The sequence below is a fragment of the Cibotium barometz genome, chromosome 28 (assembly GCF_041138505.1).
Source record: "Cibotium barometz isolate CiBa-2024 chromosome 28, ASM4113850v1, whole genome shotgun sequence".
NCBI lineage: Eukaryota > Viridiplantae > Streptophyta > Polypodiopsida > Cyatheales > Cibotiaceae > Cibotium > Cibotium barometz.
In genome coordinates, this window is record NC_141073.1 from 26,710,965 (window position 1) to 26,736,276 (window position 25,312).

Below are 25,312 nucleotides of genomic sequence, written 5' to 3' on the forward strand. Positions count from 1 at the left end.
TCATTCCCGGGATCTTCTTGTGTATATAGAGCAGAGTTACACGCCTCTACCTCTCTCTTGTGCTGTTATTTTCTCCATTGCGTTTTGCTCGTGTTCCCAGATTTGGTCATCATCTCCGCTGCGCATTTTGACAATAGCACGATGCCAAGGCTCATGTGAAAGAGCCCCGTTCACAGAAGTGGGATCAGAAGGACCATGAATGATAGAGGACATAAGAGCATAGTTAATAAACATGTTGCCCTCATGAATTTGTTTCCTTGAAACTCTGGAAGATTGCCTGAGAGAACCAGGCGGAGGAGCAAAAGGAAGCTCACGTAACCCAGAATCACGAACTGTCTGATAGTACCATCGAGGCAAAGATTTTTGAAACTCGTTGGAGGAGGAGCAGAGTCATCATCATCTGACTGAGAATCCACAACTGGAGGTGCAACAGAAGCAGAGGGAGGAGGATGAGGCGGCGGAGGAAGAAGAAGCTCACCACCCCCCTCTGAAGATGTAGGAGTCTTGTCGAGCACCACATCACGGCTCACAACAACTTTGCCGGCTTGAGGATCATAAAGACGATATGCTTTGGACACAGTGCTGTATCCGAGAAATGCTCTGTCCTTGCCACAAACAACAAGCTCGTCTCGGAGATCTTTCATCTCCGAGATGAAAGCAGATAAAGATGGAAAGGCAGAAACTGATGAGTTCATAAGCTGCTTTTCCAATGCCAAAATCCGACCTGGAGACTTAATCTCGTAGAGATCTCCAAATGCCTTCCAAACTTCATGTGCAGCATCTGCTGTACGCACATGAGAGAGAACAGAATCTTGACAGTTCAACATCAGAAAGAGAAAACACGACGATCATTCGCTTGCCAAATATCAATCTGTGCCTGAGTCACACCACTGGAAGCAAGGGTGGGAGGGGTGGCATTGGCAGGTGTAACAAGCCAATCCTAGAGATCCACGCCACGCAAGGCTGATTTCACGTTCACCTTCCACAAGGTATAGTTGGAACCATCCAACTTTGCAGACTCAGAGAACATATGACGTGTAGTCGCGGCAGCCATCACAAAAGCTTGGGCTCAATCTCAGAAATATGCACAATCTCGGAAGGAGTGTCCACCACAGGTACCCAAGGTTGCCACCAAAGCCCGAACCACCACAATGCCCCCTTTGCAAAAAAGGGACGTCCATTGGAGAGGAAACGCAGCCAAAGAGGGGCTGCTGTCCTATTCCAAACTCCAAGTAGAAGAAAACGCTGATGAGAAATTACCTTCAGGCTGTAAGCGATGAAGCCAAAGTGAAGGGAAAACAATCAGCAGCAGCTGTCCAGAAAACGCAGCATCCAGAGGGCTGCAAATCTGAGAAAAACGCAGAGGTGAAGGGGCTGTAGATAAGGCTGAATCTGGGGCAGCGTAGGGAATCGCTGAACCGGGAGCGATGATACCATGAAAGAGTGCACAGAGTGGAAGCAAATAAGCACTAGATTGTGCTGAGTAGAGAGTGCAAGAGAGAGAGAGATATGGAGCAACTGTGCTGAATATACTGAAGTGATACAGTCCCAAGCAAGAGACAGAAAGAGTCTCATAAGTGAGGGAGCAAAAGAAAGACTAGGCAAGACGGAAAAGTGAGAGGCCAGCCCACCTATTTATAGGCGAGAAGGGCTGGCCGACATGCTAATACTGGCTGACTGGACATGATATAGCTGGCCAACTGGGAAAATACATCCAGGCTGGGAAAAATCCCAGAAAAATATATAAAAAAGGGGTGGCCAGCCCACAATCAAGGGCCATGAAAAAGGGACCAAAAAGCACACCAAACATGGGCAGAAACTAGGGATGAATGTGCTAACACCCCGCACTGCTGTTTGCACTTGATTTTTGCATTCACAAAAGCCACATGAACTAAAGCAAAAATCGATTACCTTTGAGCTGGAACCCTAAATTTTCAGGGAGGCAGGGTTACTGTGATACCAATGTAGAAGCTAGCTTGCTTGCTGCAGGTGGGTCCAACAGGAGGCAGCAGTCAGTGACCTTGCGGGAGGCAGCAGACGGGCACGGAGTTGAGTTGCAGACAGGAGGCGATAGATGGCGTGGGAGAGCCGGTAGTGTGCAGTTAACGGGGCAAGCGACGGGGACGCACAGGTAACGGGCAGGAGGCGGCGGTGGCGACCTCATAAGGAGTGAAGATGGATGAATCTACTCTTCCGACGAAGGCATGAAGACGGCTGGGTGACGGTGACCGGTTGTAAGGTGAAGGCGCGAAGACGGTTGGGCGACGTCGACGGTGCCGGCCAAGATGATAAGAAAGTTGTTCTTCTATCCAGCTAGTTTTCAAAGATTTTGGCATTTTTGAGAGTGGCTAGAGAGACACCCTTTGATGATATGCTTTCAGTGTTACTAGAAGAAAATCATGGTCTTAAAGAGCAAGATGAAAAGGCATTTGATATAGATAGAGCTATGGCAACCAAATGGAAAGGAAAGAAAGGGGGCAAGAAAGTCAGGTGTAGTTACTACAAGAAGCTTGGTCACATAGAAGAAAAATGATTCAAGAAGATGGCAAAGGAATAGGAAAAATAGGAAAATGTAGTCACCTAGTAACTGAAGAAGAAGAAGATCATGAACCAGAAGACCAGGCATTCACAATGACACTCTACCAGCAATGGAGAATCTTTCTCTTAATGAGGAAATTATGATTGGGTCTTCTAATTCCTATTATGTTTAACTCATGGGTTCTATCATGTGCATGCACGTGGACATGCCTAATCCCAGGCTAATCCCTTGTGTGGGAGAATTAGGGTTAGGTCATGTGGGAGATATACACAGAGAAGCACAAGGGAGAGAGAGAGAGAGAGAGTTGTGGGGATAAGTCAACTCATGAGGCATGAGTGTGTGACTCCCCTATCACACATGTATATTGCACTAGTACACATAGTGCACTTAGTACATTAAAAGTACTAAGTGTACTATGTACTATAACTTATGGGCTTGTACACACTATAAGGGTGGGCATTATGCCTTTACCCCAACAACCTCCCACTTAAAGGCAAAGTGCCCTTAAGTAAAGGAAAAGAAAAAATCAGCATGTACATGATAATATACAAGGCCATATCAAGGCTGAAACTGGCCTCATCCAATGCCCATCAAGTGTCTGCAATGAGCAAATCGCTCCGGAGGCAAACTCTTTGTCAACAGATCAGCCGGGTTGTCATCCGTATGAATCTTAACAAGCTGAATTTGCTTGTTCTCTATCACCTCTCTGATGAAGTGATACTTCACATCCACATGCTTCGTCTTTGCATGAAAGACAGGATTCTTTGCCAACTGGATGGCACTCTGACTATCACAATGCAACAATGGAATATCCCCTGTATATCCCAAATCAACCACTAACCGAGATAGCCATAATGCCTCCTTGCAAGCCTCTGTGGCTGCAATATACTCGGCCTCTGTAGTAGATAAGGCTGTGCACTTCTGCATCCTGGATATCCATGACACAGCACCTCCTGTGAATGTAAACACATAACCGGTAGTAGACTTCCAGTTATCTGGATGACCGGCATAATCCGAATCCGTGTAACCATGCACTAATGCATCCTGTTTGCCAAAACATATGCACATATCCTGTGTGCCCTTCAGGTATCTCATGACACCTTTCACTGCTTCCCAATGCTTCTTGCCAAGGTTGGCCATGTATCTAGAAACCACTCCCACTACAAATGCAATGTCCGGCCTAGTAGCAACCATGGCATACATGAGACTGCCACAAGTTGAAGCATACGGAATCTTGGCCATATCAGCCCTGTCACTATCCGACTGTGGGCTGTCCATAGCACTGAGTTTCACATATGGAGGCAAAGGAGTACTAGTCTTCTTCCCCCCGTCCATATTGAACCTTTGCAAAACTTTGCCAATATATTCCTTCTGAGACAAATACAACACATGCTGATTTCTGTCCCGAAGTATCCGCATACCCAAGATGTGATTTGCATCACCCAAATCCTTCGTATCAAAGGTTTGATGCAGCCTCTGCTTCAAGGCATCCATCTCTTTACGAGATTTCCCGGCAATCAACATATCATCAACATACAAGATGAGGATCAATAGACTGCCATCCAAAGCTTTCTTGGTGTATAAGCAGTGATCTATGTCACTTCTCCTGAATTTCTGGGATTTCATGAATGTATCAAATTTGTGATACCATTCCCTTGGTGCCTGTTTGAGCCCATAAAGACTCTTTTTCAGCTTGCATACAAGCTTCTCCTTTCCACTCACTGCATAACCCTCTGGCTGCTGCATATATATCTCCTCATGGAGATCACCGTGAAGAAAAGCAGTCTTCACATCCATCTGAATCAAGTCCAGATCATCATGTGCAACCAAAGCTAACATAGCTCTAAGTGTGGTCATTTTGACCACTGGAGAGAAGATCTCATCAAAGTCCACACCATATTCTTGCTTGAAGCCCTTAGCCACTAACCTGGCTTTGTATCTTGGCTTTGCATCTGGTGCAACTTTGAGCCTGTATACCCACTTGCATGGCAAAACCTTCTTGCCTGCAGGCAAATGCACCAACTTCCAAGTTCCATTTTTATGCAGAGAATCCATCTCTGACTTCATAGCACGCTCCCAAAGAGCCTTGTCTGCCCTCTGTAAAGCCTCCTTGTAACATGAGGGCTCCCCACAGTCAGTAAGCATCAAGTAGTCAACCCCTGGAACAAACCTGTCAGGGGCTCTGGAGGGTCTAGTGGACCTCCGTACCCAATGACCATCATTTGCAGGTTGCTGTCCAGCCTGCATATCACCCATTGGTGGCTCCTGTTCCATGCCATAAGGCTGAAATATAATGCCCGGTATCTCCTCTAACTGTGGTATATCCATAGGGATATCTTCTGCCATCTCTGGCTGTCCATTTGGACCATTTTCAGCACCATTTAAGAGCTGGTTTTCCTGCTGTAATGGCTGATTTACAGCCCTTTGTTGTTGTCCATGATGTCCATCATCATCAAAGATGACTCTGCCAGGCTCCTGTTGCCTTGCAGGCTCCTTATACATGCATGTTTCATCAAAAATGACATCATTGTTGCATATAATCTTTCTATTCACGGGATCCCAAAGTCTATACCCCATTTCACCTCTGTCACCATATCCTAGGAATATGCATCTGTGAGACTTAGGATCAAGTTTGGTGCGCATTTCCCTGCGTATGTGCACGTACGCAACGCAACCAAACACTCTCAAGTGCTTGTATGACGGAGGCTTCCCTGTCCATACTTCCTCTGGCACTTTCCCACCAAGCCTCGTGTTAGGTGACCTGTTTATAAGGTGAACGGCTGTCATAACAGCTTCAGCCCAAAAACCATGAGGTAATGCAGCACGTGACAACATAGAACGGACCTTCTCCTGTATGGTCCTGTTCATCCTCTCTGCTGTCCCGTTTTGTGGAGGATCATAAGGAGTAGAGAGCTCCCTCTTGATGCCTTTAGCATCACAAAAGTCCTGAAACTGTTTGGACATATACTCTCCACCATTGTCGGAACGCAAAGCCTTCAGTGTTTTGCCAGTTTGATTCTCAACAAGAGCAACAAACTTCTCAAACACTGAGAATGTATCACTCTTCAAACGAAGAGGATAAACCCACACCTTGCGTGTGGCATCATCAATAAAAGACACAAAATATTTTGCCCCTCCCAAAGAAAGCTGAGGCATCTCACATACATCTGTATGCACAAGCTCTAACTGAGCATCTTTGTGTCCAAGAGCTTTCTTGTGGGGGCACTGTAGTTGCCTACCATATATATAATGCTCACAAAACTGAAAACTTGAAAACTTTAGAGAAGGCAAGTAACCCAAACGAGACAATTGCTCCATTCCCTTGACACTCATGTGTCCCAACCGGCTATGCCACATAGAAATTTCCGGCAGCTCGGTTGCATTTACATTAGCATGGTGACAAACACCTGCATGCATAAAATAAAGAGTGTCCACCTTAGAGCCTCTGGCAACAACCAGTGAGCCCTTACTAATTTTCCACTTTCCACTACCAAATGTGGTAACATAATCAGCATCATCAAGCTGCCCAGTAGAAAGCAGATTCTTCTTGATCTCAGGCACATGCCTGACATCATGGAGCATAAGCTGTGAGCCATCTGAAAACACAAGCCTCACATCACCTCTGCCAAGAATTTTGCATGCATGGTTATCACCCAAATAAACCACTCCTTCATTGCCAGCAGTGTACCTGACAAACAAGTCTCTGCAACCTGTGACATGAAAGGAGGCACCTGAATCAATGATCCATGAGTGCATACCATGACCACCTGTAAGAAGTGAATGGGCATCAAGTGAAGACGTAAATAGGACCTCATCCTCACTGCCACCTGCATGTGACACATTGATTTCTTCAATCTTGACTCCACTTTTGCCCTTTGGCTTTACATCTTTGGCTTCATCTTTCTCTTTGTCTTTGCCTTTTCCCTTTTCTTTTTGATCATTTTTCCATTTGTAGCATTGCTTTTTAATGTGTCCCTTCTTGCCACAGTAATGGCATTCCAAATCCTTTTTGGAGCGAGACTTGCTCCTTCCCCTTTCTTGGCTTTTCCCCCTTTGCTGGGATCTCCCACGTGCATTCATTGCATTGGACTTTCCAACAGAGTTGTTTTTCCTGTTCATCTCTTCTTGAAGAAGAGCACCCTCAACATCTGCATATGACAGCATAGCATGCGAATTGCTAGTGGCTGTCCTGAATGTGTCCCAACTCTCTGGCAAAGTGCATAACAAAAAAGTGGCTTTGAACTCATCGTCCATTGCCAACTTTTGATTAATGACCTGGCTGACCATACCATTAAACTCATTTAGATGGGCTGTCATAGACGCCCCTTCCTTCATCTGAAGACCTATGAGTTTCTTCAACCAATACACTTTGCTTGAGGCACTTTGTTGGGCATACAAGTCCTGCAATCTCTGCCACATTCCCCAAGCTGTCTTCTCTTCACGAATGCTGAAAAGTAATGAGTCTGACACAGACAACATGATAGTAGATCTTGCCAGCTCATCCATATCTTCCCACTCTTCAGCAGTAAGAGAAGCGGGCATCACACCCCTTTCTTTGATAGGCTTGTGCTGCTTTTTCTGGAGCAACACATTGTAGCACTGGGTTTGCCAAATATCATAATTATGCGAGCCTTCAAGCTTCTTGATGTGAAGCAATGAAGAGCTCTCACCTGTGGTTGCCATAGCAAAATGCAACCTGTCAATGCCTGACTCCCTGCAAAAATGTGCAAACACTGCACCAAAAGCACACAAAGTGCTCACAGTTTTTCTCCCAAGCTTTATCTCCCACTGCGGAAGCAAGAATGCAACTTTTCTCCCACTTTATGTGATGAAATCACCAAAATCTGGTTGCTGCAGATTTTGGACAGCACCTTAAATGTGCTCTATTGCCCTTTCAAAGTACTGTACAGCAGTGCCAAGTGCTCACCAATGATGTACCAAACCTGTACCGGCAAGTACAGCAGCTGAATTTGAACCTTTTGGTCACTCAAAACAGTGTACAACCATGCCAAAACATGCACAAAGCTGTGCCAAATCTGTACCAGCAGGTACAGTAGCAATAAATGCTCTCCTGGCTGTCCAAATGAGTGAAAATCAGACTTTTACAGTCCCGAACACTGCATACAACAGTCCCGAACAGAAATTGGGCAAAAGCTCCTTGACTGCAAGCTGATTTTTGAGGATTCAAGGCATAAATGTCTTGCCTGCTGCTTTGCCAAGCTCAACAAGCATACGAACTTGAAAAGCCCCTTGATTTAAGATCAATTTTTGATCATACATGGTACATTGACGCACATGAAGGCATCCAGAGTGTTCACGATGCTTCCTCCCGGCCACATATACATCAAATACATGAAAGCCCCTTGATTTACAGGCACATTGAGTGCTTGTAAGGCATCAACACATTATCCACAGCATCAAATGCGATTGCCTGCATGCAAATCAACCAAATCGGCACAAAAGCCCCTTGATTTGCACTGCAATTTGCTGCAATTTTGCCCAAATGTGCGATTTCTCACATCATACAGCATGTATGAGTGCTTAATTGCACAATTACATCAAAAGCCCCAAATTTCGACATCCAATTTCCTGCAAATTGATCCTGATTGTGACCAATTTCCTGCAAATTGATTCTGATTGTGACCAATGTCACCCAATTTTGCCAATTTTGCTCAAAATTGAGCAATTCGACACCTGTATCTGCTCAATTGTTTATGTACTTGCTCAATTGCAAATCCCAAAAAAAAATTGAGGAAAATACCTTGTAATTTCTGATTTTTCTTCAATTTGCAGGCTGAATTTTGATTGCAGATGCTGTTGCAGGAGAGGGGGGCAATTCTTGCTGATGTTGCTGCAGAAAGAGTGCTCTGATTTTCTGAAGGAGATGAGATGCTCTGATTTTCTGAAGGAGAGCATAGCTTGCCCCCAAGTTGTAGACAAAGGGCTCCCACGCCAATTTTGCTCTGCAGAAATCGATCGGAGAAGTCTGAATTGATCACTGCATTACCACAAGCGGTGGCAACGTCAAGATCCACAGACTGCGAGTGGCGAGAGGGCCGGAACTTCAGATGACGAGTGCTCGTTGCTGATTATAGGCGCTCGTATGTGCTGTTGACGGCGCTACGGGTTTAATTGGCTTCGCCTGAATCTAACGCTCGCCACCTTGTGTTCGCTCCACGCTCGACGCATGAAAGCCTTCGTCGGCTGCGAACGCTCAACGCTCGCCTAGCGCCTTCGCTTACTGCTGACGCTTCTTCGCTCACGTCGGATCCAGCGCTACAGATACTCGCTCACGCCCAGCAGATGCCTTCGCCTATCGTTTCGCTACGATGCGCTGACACGCATGTCCTTCGCCTAAGTGGTCAGCGCTGTGCGCAAGGCGATGTTGGGCAAACCTCGTGGCTGCTGGGCAGCCCACGCTGGAAGGGCAAGGCGATGCTGGCCAGACCTCGTGGCTGCTGGGCAGCCCACGCTACTGGCTGGGGCTGGCTGGGCAGCCCACGCTGGTTGGCTGGGCAGAGAAAGGCGACCAAAAAAAAAAGAACAAGGCGACCCTCAGATCAGAATTCAGCACGACCAGTACGACTGCTCCAGGGCTCTGATACCAGTTGTGTGGGAGAATTAGGGTTAGGTCATGTGGGAGATATACACAGAGAAGCACAAGGGAGAGAGAGAGAGAGAGTTGTGGGGATAAGTCAACTCATGAGGCATGAGTGTGTGACTCCCCTATCACACATGTATATTGCACTAGTACACATAGTGCACTTAGTACATTAAAAGTACTAAGTGTACTATGTACTATAACTTATGGGCTTGTACACACTATAAGGGTGGGCATTATGCCTTTACCCCAACATCCCTGATTGGCAGTAGATAAAACATTAGGTTTTGAGTAGTAGCAGTTGTCAAAGGTGTGATGTATGGACCAGGACCCTATCGACCAGTAGTTTACCATTTATCTTATGTAGTTAGCAGCATATATATTTATTCATGTCCATGGAATTGGCCGACAGTAGATTGGCCAGTTGATTTATTATTCGGAACAAGTCTCCTACATCTGCTCTTCTAGATAAAACTCCATATGAGGCTTTTCATGGTGAGAAGCCCTTTGTTGTTCATTTGTGGGTATTTGATTGTTCGGCGTGCCCAAGGAGCATCACTCTAAGTTAGACTTGAAGTCTCAACGTATGACTTTTCTTGGATATAGTTCTGTGTCCACGGCATATCGTCTTTATGATCAGCAAGCCATTAAAGTTGTTGTGAGCCGCGCTGTGGTGTTCAACGAGACTCTTGCATCTTCAAAGGGGGGTGGTGAGCTTCTTCTTCCTCCTCCGCCTCCTCTTTCTCCTCCCCCTGCTTCTGTTACACCTCCAGCTATGGATTCTCATTCGAATGATGATGATGATTCTGCTCCTCCTCCAGCGAGCTCCTGCTGACTGGTGCATGGATGATATTATCAGATAGTTCATGATTCTGGGTTGAGAGAGCTTCCTTCTCCTTCTTCGCTTGCTGCTCTCAGGTGATCTTCCAAAGTTGCAGGGAAACAAATTCATGAGGGCAACTTTTTTGTTAACTATACTCTTACGTCCTCTATTATTCATGGTCCTTCTGATCCCACTTCTGTGGACGAGGCTCTTTCACATGGAGCCTGGTGTTGTACTATGCATGCAAAGTTGGATTCTATAGAACGGAATGGCACTTAGGTGATTGGTGTGCGGTGGATCTTCAAAACAAAGTATAAAGCTGATGGCAGCTTGGACAAGCCATGAGCGAGGTTGGGTTACAAGGCATGGGATCAACTTCTATGAGACCTTCGCTCCAACAGTTCGGATGACTACCACTCGCACCATTCGTGCTCTTGCACGACATCATAGATGGCCCGTATTCCAGACGAACGTCAAATAAGCTATCCAAAACATCTTGGATAGCTTACACAGGAAGCGTATGTTGATCAGCCTTTGGGATTTGAGATTCCAAGAAAACAAGACCAGGTGTATCGGCTGAAGAAAGCCTTGTATGGTCTGAAGTAGGCGCTGTGGGCTTGGTACCAGCGGATTGATAAGTTCCTTCAGAAGCTTGGCCTACACCACTCTCATGCAGATTCAAATCTTTATATCCTCCTTGAGAGGAGGTTAGTTGTTATCATTGTGGTCTATGTTGATGACCTCATTTTTACAGGTTCTTATTCTGTGAGATCCATTCAGTCATGGATGCTTTGGAGCAAGAGTTTGAGATGACGAATCTTGTCCTCCTGCATTACTTTCTTGGCTTTGAGATTTGACAAACCCTATTGGCATATATGCTATGAGTTATGCCACATATGCTATGAGTAGTGCCACATGTGAACATGGGCTAACCAAGGGCACTTTTCTCCCTTTGGGTTTTCCCCTTGGATATTAGGTGTGAAAGGACACCACATTTGTATTTTGATATTGTGGAGTCAATCCCCTTGCTCCACACATTTTTGTATCCCATCTTCTTTGTGTGAGCATCAATCACCATCTCTCTCTCTCTCTCTCTCTCTCTCTCTCTCTCTCTCTCTCTCTCTCGTGCTTGCTGTTGTACTTTTCTGTGTGCCTCATTTCTATGCAACCCTAACCTAACAATGGTATCAGAGCGAAGTTGCCTTCTGCACGCGCTGCCCCGTCACTCTATGCAGTTCCGTCCGGCAGGTGCAACTCCGTCCCTCTGCACGGTTCCGTCTCCAGGTCCAGCTCTATCGGCAACTCTCGTTTCCATCCATCACGGCCTCTCCTCCTGTAGCGCCGCCCATCTTGGCGCTCAGCCTCTCTGCCGCCCGTTTCAACCTCTGCATTGGGCGGCACTAGTGCTGAGGGCTCCACTACCGCCCAACCCCTCGACAGCGCTCGCACTACAGAAGGCGGCGCTCAGCCGCACTTACGGCTTACGTGGCAATTGACAGAATTGTGCGTTTTTTTGGGCCAACTCTCTATCGCTGTCTGGCCCCCAGTCTACCTCGCCGTTGGATGCCCATTCACCATCGACATCGTCGTCCAGTCCGTTTCCATCGCAATTCCCTTTAACATTCAATCCTAGGCTTGAGAGTTGTTGCAGAATGGAGCCAAGTTTGCTCAAGTGCTCTTCCAAGGTCTCTTCTTCACTCATTTTTAGACCAAACAATTTTTTGCGTCAAAAAAACCTTAGTTATTTATCTTGTTGCCAAACAAATTTCCCGACCACATTGGCACTCTTGTTGAAGTCCACATGGTGAACAAGATGGTCGGACAATGCAAGCTCGATGAGAGCGATTGCCTTGTCATTTTAGTCTTGCCAGATTTGAATCTTCTTAGCTCCTTCATTGTTGCCTGGTTTCTTGTCCGTGCCATTGACCACGGACCATAAGTGGTCCCTCATTAGATAAAGATGAAGCTTTGTTTGTGAGGTTGAGAAGTTAATGCCATTGAACTTTTCTATCCCGAAACTTTCCTTGCTGCCCTCCATATTTGTGAAAATCCACAAATTTTTACGAAGGCCCTAAATTTTTGTTGAACTAGTATCTTCAATCACGTGATTTTGCCATTTTTTAGAAAAACCCCCAAATTTGTTTCTATTGTGGCATTATTGCAGGTCATCTGATTAACCCACAAAAAATAGCAGGTTACCAACTTGTTCTCCACAACAAAAGCGATTTGGAGAAGATCAAGAAAAGTGCTTGGCCTCTAGTATTATGCAACCACATGTTAACCTTTGGGGCCATAACACTAATCGAAGGATTATTTTCTTGAGAAAAAAGATGCAAATGATACCTCCCAGTAGTGTTTGTTTACTGTTTGTACATGTTCTCTTATTATTGGATAAGACTCACTATTGTATTTGATCACTGATAGTTCTTTGTGTGTTGTTATTTCTTGTTTTAAAGCTTACTTATTTGTCTTGAAGGCTTTCATCTTAGAGAGAGAAAGAAAGATTGTATTAACATCTACTAAAGACCCAATGGATCTTTGAGACCAAAAATGTGCAACATACCCAAAGTGTCATGTGTATCCGTTAATCCCGATGCTCATAGACGTGTGTGTGTGTGTGTGTGTGTGTGGAGTGCGTGTGTGAGAGCATATCTTGATACATAGTTCTACACCCACTATTGGGCATTGATGACGTTAGTGGGGATGTCGTAGTATCTAGTCCATACTATGCATAATGGAGTTGATAGTTGTATAGTCTTGTGGGTTGACTACCATGAGTATATAACATGCATGTTCCTAAAAGGTGAATTTGGACATGCTCTTGGATTCATGTATTTATATATATGTATATTCTCATGAGCAAATATATGGGCAGATTTAGAGTAGATTTTGCATCCCTACACGCTCCTAGAAGTGCCCAAGACATAGCCCATGATTGGGAAACCTTTTGGGCATAGTTTGGACTTTTTTGGACAATGTTTTGTGGGAAAAATAGGCAAAACTGACTTGATTACGAATTCATACCTTTTCCCTATAAATAGGATCATCAAGCATTCATTAGAATTATCATTCAAAGATCACGAGGGTCCATTTGTCAGAGAAGGCAGCAAGCACACAATGGTGGATCAACGGGAGCTTCTCTTGTCCGATTGCAAGAAGAGGGCTACAAGGATCTTTGGTATGCATCATGAAGTTGTGAATCAGCAAGATCATTTGCACGAGGCTGTGAATCAGCAAGGTCATTGTATATGTAGTACACTTTGGCAATATATAGTAGATTAGGTCCATCTCTCCTTCTCTTTTGTACCTTTGCTAAACATAGGATTAGCGTTAATCTTCTTTGCTTAAGAATACACTTCCGTGATGCATGTTACATTAGTATCAAAGCTTAAGTCATCATAAGACAACCCTTAGCTTACGTTTTGTGCACGTTGAATTAGGGTTTGTAGGTGAAAATTAGGGTTTTCGTATTTTGCATGAGTTCAGTCCTAGCAACAATGTTTTCAGTCCTAGATTCAATGTGGAAAGTGAAAAAAACCAAGTTAGGGTTTCCGTTTTTAGGGTTTCAGCTCATTTTTGCATGTAGCATAGGTTGCATGTAGGGAAGAATCTACACAAGACTTAGCCTAGGTCTAACCTAGGTAGGAAAAGACTTCTTTTTTCTACTCCCTCCACTAGAACCTCACCTCGATGGAGGGCAATGATGCTTGGAAAGAAGAGTTACGGTGTGATTATGAGACTATGTAGAGTCATTGGAGACGGGAAGATGAAGAACGATGCAAACAGGAACAAGAACGCCAAGCCCACTATGAACAAATCATGGCCGTGTATAGGCAACAATTCATAGAAGAGGACCATTGGAACGTGAGAAAGAAGCACATCAAGGCGCTTCAAGGCCAACTTCTATATGAGCAAGGAAACATGGGCACAGTTCATGGCAGCATCAACAAAGGCCAAGGAGGAATCACCTAGGGTTGTGAAGCAGCCAAGACTGAGAGCGTTGACGCAACGAAAAGAGAGCTTCTAAGACAAGAGTTCTCGGGAGACGTGATCACAGAAAGGTGTTTCCGAGGAGGTGCCATTACTTGGAATGCACGTGCCAGAGCCAGAACTAGAACAAGAGCCAAAGCTAGAGCTAGAAGACAAACCAAAACCAGAACCGCAGATCATGCAGGTGGATCTTTCCAAATCCTATTTGGAGGAGGATGAGGTCAACCCGATTATTCCTAAGGAGGTGGATTTCTCCAAATCCTATTTGGAGGATGAGGTTGTCCCTACAGTTTCAAAGGAGCTTCCAGAAAATCTCTCTGAATCTTGTGAGGAGTAAGAGACTACATGTAACTCAGAAGATCCAGAGACCGAGCGAGAGAACTTGAAGACCAAGTCAGAGAGCTTGGGGATTCAGCCCATGGATATGAAGTGAGTCTTCAATTAGACTGAAACGGAATCAGAGCAAGGGTGTATGGATTACCCCAATGCTCCAAGCTTAGCAAGAGGGGATGTCATGTGCATTTGTTAATCACGATGCTCATAGACATGTATATTCTCATTAGCAAATATATGGGCTGATTTAGGGCGGATTTTGCAGCCCTACAGGCTCCCAGAAGTGGCCAAGACATAGCCCAAAAGGTGTCCCAACCACCTTTTGGGGCCGGGAGGTCTCCCTCAGCTATGTCACGTGGAAAGGTAGCTGGCGGTGGAGCATGTCCTAGATCTAGAGCTGATGTGTATGTGTGAGAGAAAGAACGGAATGCCTTGAAGGCATATGGGACCAAAAACCGGGACCTCACAGTCATTACAATCCACTTCGGGGTGCACTTAGGCACAAGCAAAAGATTAATGAAAACCCTAGGATGATTAACAACTATGTGTGATACAAAAAATGCCGATGGCACATTAGAATGCTAGTCAATTGGGTTTAGGCTTACGGAAGTCCTCGATTATTGCCCTTCTGTCTCACGGTAGACTGCCCACTTTCCAGCTTGGGGGCTGCTCGGACTTTGGCGAGTTCTGCACTTTTGTTTTAAAGCTGTAGGGGAGTGAGTTCATCAGCTAACGAGAGAGAGAGAGAGAGAGAGAGGGAATGTGCTACATTAAATGTTTTCAAAAGATCCAATGAGTCTATGTGAGCAAAAGTGGTACAAGAGTTCCATGTGGGGCCATCGAAAAGAATAACAAAACTGAAAAGAAACTCATACAAAAAGATAAGACTAGCTGCATGTCTATCTCATCATCATCATTATCATCAGCATGAGCATGGTGTGCACTATGGTGAGCATAAGAGAGAGAGAGAGAAAGAAAGAAAGAAAGAAAGATATATTAACGTCTACGAGAGGCCAAAGTCGGCCTATGAGACAAAAAATAATACAACTGTGTTCTTCCAGAAAAGAAACAAAAGAAAAAGTGTGCATGTGTCTGAATACAACTGTGAATCATCATGGATCGGTGGAGCCCATATACAAACCATATAAGGGGGGTGGGGATGTGGATGGAGTGCTAAGGCAAGATGCATCTCTATATGCTGAAGGGGTAGTACAAGCATGCGATGCAGATCTATGTCTAACTCCATCCAGTGCCATAAGAGGGATATAAGATATCATACATCGCCGATGCTGAGGCTGTGAATGGCATGAACATGTACCCTGAGTCTGAATGAAAGCGAGCTAGCCTCTCCTGTGTCTCCTGAGAGAGAGAGAGAGAGAGAGAGAGAGAGAGAGAGAGAGAGAGAGAGAGAAATTATTGTTATATCTGCAGGTTCGAGGCACAGCAATTCAGCCACCAATAGCACCTCCATCGACACACATAGATCCTTTACAACAATTGTTTTCAACCCCATCAATATTTTCACCCATGGATCTACCAGTGGACTTAAATAGTCAGTTTGAACGGATACCACAGAGTGAGACAAATGCTTCTTTCCTGCCTGAACATACATTTTTTGAAGCTCAGGCATGCGTGACCTTTCAGTCATCGGGCTCTTTTGCACCTCCTTCTACCTCTCCTTCTCTACATATGTCTATGCCTGTTCTGGATACAATGTCAATTCCTTTGCAGCCAACAGTTGGAGGATTTGAAAGCAGTTTTATGCAGTCAAATGCATTTGACTCTCAGCATTTTCTGTCCTCAGAAGCTTTGTATGATGTAGAAAATGTATTTGTTTCGGGAACCACGAGTGAATCTTACTCTCTCACCTCCGGGTCTAATTCTGTTCCAACTGTAAATGATAGTTTGATTCCCTTACCACTTTCGGACCAAGTTAAAGTTGATGAGTCAGATCCACACATTGACAAAGAAGATGCTCGACACTGGGTCATACCTCCTATACCTTTAGAGAATACTGATGAGGAGGCATTGCAGTTACCTCCTTTGAGCACAGTACAGTCTCTCTTTGATTCAGAGACCTTAATGCTGGACAGTTGCTTGCTATCGCCACATAAAGAGGGCAGTCCTAAGATGAATGATGATGATCTGCTAGGTGGGGTGCAAAGTTGTGACAAGAAGAGTTTTTGGTCCAATTTTTCCACTTTTGATACAGCTGTTCGCATATGGGATGATGCAGATAGCAATCAAAAAGTACCACCGGAGTTTGTTGATTGCATTACACAGGAGATTATGGAAGATCCCGTAATTACAGCTGATGGTCATTCTTATGAACGGACTGCCATTGAAAAGTGGCTGAAGTAAGTGTTTCGTGGGTGACCTTTGCTTTTTGTAGGTTATTAACCTGGATTCCTTAATTTTTTGGAGTGCTTACATTGCCAGATAGAAAGGAAAGAGACTCTTACATGTGTTTATTGTCTGCATAAATTGGGATTAGGTTAAGTAACATGAGAAAAAAAGATATGTAATACTAAATGAAGTGCAAGATTACATGGAAAATGACTAGACATAAGAAAAGCAAAAATATGGCCTCTTGAAAAAAACTGTAAAAGCAATAATGACATGGCACTAAGTTAAGGGTTGATTGGGCATCAACCCTGCCTCTCTCCCCTTGATCCTGAATTTGTGACAATAGAAGAGGATGACACGATATCATTCAGCATAATATCTCAACAGTATGTAATGCATATCTCATGTTAACAGTCCACTATAAGTCAATGGTTGCACATTTATCTGGGCACTACTAGAGCATCCAATCCAGGATGTTGCCCTTTCTAAATGACAAGATATCAATGTCTCAGCGGTATCCCTTGCATACTGCTGAGACATTATGTCATGCATACCCCTTGTTAGTCCATATAGATAAATCGCTGCACATTTATCTTGGCACCATGACCATAGCAACTTGGTGATGTGACATGAATAATGACAAACAAACATAATAGGGAGCATGAACCCTTCCCAGGGCATCAAAGGATGGCCAGATGTAGCCCTTTGTTGATGGCCTCGAAGTTCTGGCTAAGTATCCTTGTCCTCCTCATCTTCAAGTTATCTGGTACTCGTGGAGACCACAAAGTATTATGTGTTGAAATGAATTGTGCTCTTCCATGACTGGATGGTATCTTCAGTTTTGTCATTCAGGTATGAGTTAATTGAACATAGACTTAAGTTTATGCAGGAGCATGGCCATCTCTTTCTCGAGGACTTTCCAATAAAGTTGCCACAGTGTAGAGGGAAGGGTCATTTTATCGAGTTTTTGCCACCACCTGGTCAAGGCCCCATAATAGATGACTAGACCTGAGCCAATGGAGCACATTGGCACAAGCACCAGAAATAGGAGATATTCTTTGGGAGATTGATTTAGATGTGGTGCTCTACATACAGAGTCTGAGTGCTTTTGGTCAAGGACATGAGTATGCATGCGCCTTCGTGTGGACTATAGAAGACAGTTGCCAGGAGTTCTATAGACACGTTTCAAAAATGTTTTGTAATTTTAAACCTTGACGGAATTCTTCATAAAAATATCATAAAGACGAGGGGTAGAAGGACAAGTGTAACCTTGACATGAAAAAATGCAACGTTTTCTTCCTTAGAATAGACACGAGAAGTCAAAATAGGTGTTAAATTGCTAAATATCACTAAACATGCTTCATGCTTGCAAGATAGATCAACTACCGATAGATTTCAAACACAACCTACATGATTTTCAATCCCATAGAGTGAAGAGAAAAATGAGTTTCAAAAACAACAATTGAGAAAGCTAATATTCAGCTCCATAGTTTGAGAACCTTAAAAAAAATGCTAAAAAATTTGAGCTTGAAAAAAATGGGTATGCGATAAGGAAATGTTTCAAAAATGTACAAAAACAAGCTGAATACCAAGAATTAGTTGTGTTGATGGTGTGGCTATGCATGCTGCTACTGAAGAGGCAATTTTGCAGAGGTTGATGAGATTTAAAGCTTCATGGAAGATGGACCCCTTTACGGATGCAACAAAGGAGGACATGGTGTTTTGTGAATCTTTTGATGGAGTTAGCACCGGTGTAGAGGGAAGGGTCATTTTATCGAGTTTTTGCCACCACCTGGTCAAGGCCCCATAATAGATGACTAGACCTGAGCCAATGGAGCACATTGGCACAAGCACCAGAAATAGGAGATATTCTTTGGGAGATTGATTTAGATGTGGTGCTCTACATACAGAGTCTGAGTGCTTTTGGTCAAGGACATGAGTATGCATGCGCCTTCGTGTGGACTATAGAAGACAGTTGCCAGGAGTTCTATAGACGACACATTTCAAAAATGTTTTGTAATTTTAAACCTTGACGGAATTCTTCATAAAAATATCATAAAGACGAGGGGGTAGAAGGACAAGTGTAACCTTGACATGAAAAAATGCAACGTTTTCTTCCTTAGAATAGACACGAGAAGTCAAAATAGGTGTTAAATTGCTAAATATCACTAAACATGCTTCATGCTTGCAAGATAGATCAACTACCGATAGATTTCAAACACAACCTACATGATTTTCAATCCCATAGAGTGAAGAGAAAAATGAGTTTCAAAAACAACAATTGAGAAAGCTAATATTCAGCTCCATAGTTTGAGAACCTTAAAAAAAATGCTAAAAAATTTGAGCTTGAAAAAAATGGGTATGCGATAAGGAAATGTTTCAAAAATGTACAAAAACAAGCTGAATACCAAGAATTAGTTGTGTTGATGGTGTGGCTATGCATGCTGCTACTGAAGAGGCAATTTTGCAGAGGTTGATGAGATTTAAAGCTTCATGGAAGATGGACCCCTTTACAGATGCAACAAAGGAGGACATGGTGTTTTGTGAATCTTTTGATGGAGTTAGCACCGGTGTAGAGGGAAGGGTCATTTTATCGAGTTTTTGCCACCACCTGGTCAAGGCCCCATAATAGATGACTAGACCTGAGCCAATGGAGCACATTGGCACAAGCACCAGAAATAGGAGATATTCTTTGGGAGATTGATTTAGATGTGGTGCTCTACATACAGAGTCTGAGTGCTTTTGGTCAAGGACATGAGTATGCATGCGCCTTCGTGTGGACTATAGAAGACAGTTGCCAGGAGTTCTATAGACGACACGTTTCAAAAATGTTTTGTAATTTTAAACCTTGACGGAATTCTTCATAAAAATATCATAAAGACGAGGGGGTAGAAGGACAAGTGTAACCTTGACATGAAAAAATGCAACGTTTTCTTCCTTAGAATAGACACGAGAAGTCAAAATAGGTGTTAAATTGCTAAATATCACTAAACATGCTTCATGCTTGCAAGATAGATCAACTACCGATAGATTTCAAACACAACCTACATGATTTTCAATCCCATAGAGTGAAGAGAAAAATGAGTTTCAAAAACAACAATTGAGAAAGCTAATATTCAGCTCCATAGTTTGAGAACCTTAAAAAAAATGCTAAAAAATTTGAGCTTGAAAAAAATGGGTATGCGATAAGGAAATGTTTCAAAAATGTACAAAAACAAGCTGAATACCAAGAATTAGTTGTGTTGATGGTGTGGCTATGCATGCTGCTACTGAAGAGGCAATTTTGCAGAGGTTGATGAGATTTAAAGCTTCATGGAAGATGGACCCCTTTACAGATGCAACAAAGGAGGACATGGTGTTTTGTGAATCTTTTGATGGAGTTAGCACCGGTATTTGGTTTTTCAGTACGAAATGTCGGTAGATATTCTTTTCTGATAAAGAATATTGTAGAGGGAGATGTCGTATTCCACCTATGACTAAGAGTTGCTTTCTATGGTGCACGCTTTGCACAAGTACAGTATGTGATTGCCGCCTCTTTCAATCTCGCACTCCCGGAAGCCAGGCAATCTGCTCTTTGCTGCCTCCTGTAATAGACTGCTAATCTCACCAAGGCCTGCATCCAGAGTGCCTGCGGGCTGCTTTTGAGTGAAAATCTAGCCTCTCCGAAATCCCCGCTATCTTGGTGCAAATCTCAGGGTCCTGGATGAGGCTATCTACAATTCAGGTACTCACATGTTTGTCTTGCCTCTAGGAGTCATCCAAGGAGAGAATAACCAGTGCAGGTTGGAAAAAGTAGTGCTAGCCAAAATACCAATCATGCCACCATGACCACAAGCCCACTCATCTACATATAACCGATCTAATCTGGATAGGTTAGGGTTGGGACTCTTCTTACTAGATCTGGAGAAACACAAACTCCTGGGACAGCGTCCAAACTTTGGAAGATGCCAAGGGTCCTGTCCCCTGAGAGCCAAAATCAACTCCTCCCATGCCGAGTACCCTGTACCTGATACTATAGCCATGCCATCTCCGAATCTGTTGTTGGCCAACTCTAGCATGTTAAAATCCCCACCTATACACTAGAAATCTGCCTGCGGTAGGGACTTATGAATTGTACTCCAGAAGGTGTCTTTGCCTGTTGTGGCGTTCGGCGCGTATACATCTAGGAAGCCCACAGAGTCCTCTCCAATCTTGATAGTCACCCATTGAGCTCGTTTAGTCACAATGGTGCTTGAGTTGACCATTGTTGACAAAAACTGCTCACCGACGGAAATGCATACTCTCCACCTTGTGTCCCGGAGGGACCAAAAGAGTGGGACTAGAAGGTGTGACTCTTGCCCTAGAAGGTCTTCCCGCATCAGTGGATATGGCTCTCTAAAAGATGGTGCTCCTGAATGAAGAGACAGTCAATGCGTCCACCAAATGCTGCTTTATGGAGCTCATCTCTAAGGACACCACGCCTCTGAAAGCACTGTGGCCCCCCCAAACCCTGAATGTTCCATGCGACAAGCCACATAACTAAGAGGGGTGGGAAGCAGAACTGCCCCTCACTTGAAGAGTCTTGGGCATGGGTTTCGATGGAGAGTAATCACTATCGGCGGTTCTGGGGCGAAGCCGCACCAGATGGGTGCGTATCTTGGCCTCCACATGGATCCACTTTGTTCGAGCCCTGAAGTATGCATACTCTGGACTTTACTTGTCACAGTGCAGGTATCTGTAGGAGGGGGGAAGTGGTACTGCCACTGAAACATGAAGAAACACAAAAAGCAGCACCTCCAGGCTAGAGGACAATTATCTCCCTTGCCTGATCCCTAAGAGGCTTGAGCCGCCCAACTCCATCCGAGCCAAAGGCCAGAGACAGGTAAGCACATCCATGATACGCAAGTGGTGCAAATGATGTGAAAGCTCTATGGCATGCCCTTGTATAGCGGTGGACACTGACTCCGTAGTCCGTCCCCTGTGGCACTGTGCTGCACTTAGTTAGGAAGGAGAAGATGATTGTGCTACTCTTTGGTGTGGATGGTCTGGAGTGGTATAACATGACACATATGTGAATGGGAGCCACCATCTCCTTGATCATACCAGCTCCCTCAACGTGGAGGCACCGAAAAAAACTGTAGTCAATTGGTTGCCCCAACACCTTGGGGGGGTTGCTGGCGACTCAGGAGGGAGAGCCCACACCAGAGAAGCAACGATGGTCATCTCTACCGGCTCTGGAAAACGATGAATCAAATGGTGGACTGAGTTGGCTGGCTGTCTCCGCATTGGGTCAGGTGCGGCTGGAGGGCGACGGGAGTGCTCTGGAGAGGCAGAGGGGGTCCTGGTACAGACGGAATAGAGGGAGATGAAGAGGGGGAGAGTTGGAGAAGATAGCCGAAGGGGGGGGGGGGGGGGGGTGTCATGCCTGCTGCAGTCTCTAGAGGGTCATCGATCTGCTTGGGAAACTGAAAACCTGGTGGGGATTCTTGACGAGGTAATAGTCACGAGAAGGGGGTTGCCGGGGGCAAGTTCCTACAAGGAATTGAGGGGGGCCCATCACGGTTGAGCTAAGACAAATGCTCATAATGGTTCTCGGACACTACCATATCCTCCTGGATCCTGCTAACCTGGCAAGCCTGTCGGCGCTGCTCTGCTCTCGAAGTCGGTCGGCGGTTCTGCCTCGGACCAGCGGTTTGCCACTATTGTGCACTGGTCTATGCCGAGGTCGGGGTCTGGTGCTCTGGTACCTCGGGGCTTCTGTCCCGACCACCCCAGCCCTGGGGAGGGTCTGGGCTGGGGACGACAGTGGGGGTGGGGACAACTGGAGGTGGCCTCTTGGATTGCCAACAAGGACAAACTCTAGCGAGGTGTCCCATTTGGTGGCAAATGAAACATTGGCCTGGGAGGCCAGAGTACTCAACTCTTTACAAAATTGGGTCCCCCGCAGACCAAGGAGAGAAATGGTGTGAGGCAGTGTGTCTCATGAGGCAATGTAGATACGAAGGGATGGAATCCCAGCTGTCCGTGCAAGAACCGAAGCGGCGGGGTGTGTGTGTGTGTGTGTGTGTGTGTGTGTGTCTGGGGGGGGGGGGGGGGGGGGGTTCCATCACTCTTCCGATAGCACCACCTATCACTTGGAGGAGAGGAAGGTATTCCTTCGTAAGACCTGGCTTACCATTCTTCTTTCAATTGGGCTAACTACTATAGCAGTTGCTTAGGAGTAAACGCAAATACTCACCCATTGGTGGAAAAATACCTCATAGTATCGTCATCGATAACCTTCTAGATACATCTCTAGATGGGGGGCATGGTGGACGAAAGCCTGGTGAATGGTATGACCCATCACCTAGATTTCCCTTAGAAGGTGCAAGCATAATGGATTGTCCTTAGTGGCATCCCTTTAAACCTTGCCAACGTACTCCTTCTATAGTAATCTATCTCTTCACTATAATATCCCACACCTCTCAAAAAGATAAAGAACTTTTCTATCAACCTAGCATGTCAAAGAATTCTTTCATGCCTCTCCAATGATTTTGATTGTAACAACAGCTACATCAAGAGTCTCTACTTGACTCACTTTAATGCACTTTTTTCTTCATATGGCTCCAAACCAATTTAGTCGTTTGTGAACTAGAAATTGTGAGTCAACAGTTCATTTGTCCGTCTTAGTGCATGCAGTGCAAGTTAACAATTTATCAGTGCTAATTAACACCTGGAGTGCTAGTTAGCAATCTACCTGTGCTGTATAGCAGTTTACTAGTGCTATAGAACAGTCTGCAGTGCTAGTTAGCAGTTTACTAGTGCTATATAGCAATCTGCATTACAGGTGACATAAGAAGTATTCATGGATTTGGGCTCATATTTCCAACACACCCTCTTCAGCTCAAATTTTCTCGTTGAACTCCCACCTGATAAGTACTCCAATCTTTTTAAAGCCTTAGTGAAGCTTTCTTCCATATGTCCATCTGTGTACGCACATAAGATCTATCTTATTTACAATCATCTTTCTCTATGAAGTGATAGTGTTCTTATGTGCTCGGTCCTAGCATGAAAAAACGGATTGTTATTAAATTGAATGCTTGGACTGCCACGATATAATGTGACTGTCCCTTCTACTGGCTGTCCTATCTCAGCCATTAGTGTCTTTAGCCAATGCTGCAATTGTAGCCCCTCTATACTCGTATTCTATCAACAAGGATGCTGCAATTGTTGCTTTGCTTTCTATGATGAACAACTTATGGCTGCACTTCTTAGAAGGAAATTGAAGCCTGAAATTGAGACTGTCATACGGGTGATGTGCCCAGTCAGCATGTGTAGCCTTGAAGTTTCAGCCCTCAGCTTGTAGTGTAATGCAGCTAATAATGCACTCCTTTTATGTATATGATAAGTTTCTATTTTACAAAATAGGATATCCACTCAATGCATCTGGTGGAGAAGGAAAATTTGGTAGAATTAGTCCTTATCTTGCAGTTTTTCTTGTTAGCTCTTCATTGTATTGTTGTAAATAATACTTGCATGTTGTCCTTCAAGCTTTCAGGTATCATGACACGAGTCCAAAGACAGGGGAAGTGCTGCCTCCCCCTCCTGGAAGTATTGGTGTGGATAAAACGCTGCGCCCAAATCATATTCTACGAGGTCAAATTATTGAGTACAAGGAAAAACTGGCAAGAATGTAGGTCCTCAATATTCTATACTTTTACATGTGTGGAGAGAGAGAGAGAGAGAGAGAGAGAGAGAGAGAGAGAGATTGTCTCACAGTAGTGCTTCAATGTGCAGGTCAGAATTGAGAGCAGTGACTTGGAGTGTTGGGAGTAAGGATGCCCACAATTTTTTTGAAAGTACAGGCTCACCAAGTGTCCTGTCATTCTAGCTGCTGCATAGATGCTTTCAATGACAAGTACCAGTGGTGCCTTGTTTCCTTGTAGACACAAAACTCTTATATTACAGCTGATTTGCTTTTGTTCTCTGTGGATCAGGTGATTTGCTTTTGTTAATCTTTAGAGCTAACAGTAATTGTGTGTGTGTGGATTGGTTAAGGAGCACTTTCGTTGGGTCAGTTGTTCAAAGAGATGGGATGGTTTCCTCTTGCTGTTAAAACATCTATAAAATCTAGTGAGGTTTTTGCTACTGGTGTGTGAGTTTTGATGCATCATGAACCATATATGTTTTGCCTTCAATGAATGCTGTGGCTCTGTGCTTGTGGACCGAGCATTGTTTTGCGCATGATGACTGGTCTAGACGGATGGAATGACCTTTAATGCTATCTTTTTCTCAACTTGGGAATTTCATTAAGTTTTTGATGCGAGTGCTAATTAATATGCATCCATATTAAGATTTGGTATGGTCCAGGGGTGGCTCTTGCATAGATGCATGTTCATAAGGAATACTCTGAAGCATTGTTTTGAAAGTTTACATACGTCTATACCGAAAGGATGTGGTGATTTTCCCTTGATTGCTATCTTTTTCTTTAGTTTTTATATATCAAAGGAAATTTTATGAGGTTTTGATGCCAGTGTCTGATTAAGATGCATCTATATAAAGATTCGTAGTGGCTCTTGCAAAGGTGCTTGCTGAAAAGGAATATTCTGAAGCATGTTGCCTTGAAGGTTTACATATGTCTAGGCTGTAAGGATGTGGCAATTTGCCTTTGAATGCTATCTTTTCTTCCAATTATATCAAAGGAAATTTCTCAAGGTTTTTC

At 44.3% G+C, this 25,312-nt stretch overlaps 1 protein-coding gene across 6 annotated transcripts in view; it reads left to right on the forward strand.

Annotated features, from left to right (window-relative positions):
• LOC147622688 (uncharacterized) overlaps window positions 1–24,738 on the forward strand; it is a 48,081-nt gene extending 23,343 nt beyond the window's left edge. For 2 of the 6 annotated variants that reach the window (XR_015269483.1, XR_015269482.1), the window contains exons 4-6: window positions 15,718–16,643; window positions 24,142–24,283; window positions 24,388–24,738. Coding sequence is in view for 4 of the 6 variants with exons in the window: in XM_086822290.1 (XP_086678416.1) it covers window positions 15,718–16,643; window positions 24,149–24,283; window positions 24,388–24,481 (1,155 nt within the window). In the remaining 2 variants the exon portion in view is untranslated. Of the gene's footprint in view, window positions 1–15,717; window positions 16,644–24,141; window positions 24,284–24,387 lie in introns of those variants that run through there. The other 4 variants (XM_086822290.1, XM_086822288.1, XM_086822291.1 and 1 more) reach the window with 3 other exon arrangements.
• Window positions 24,739–25,312: the final 574 nt, after the last annotated feature.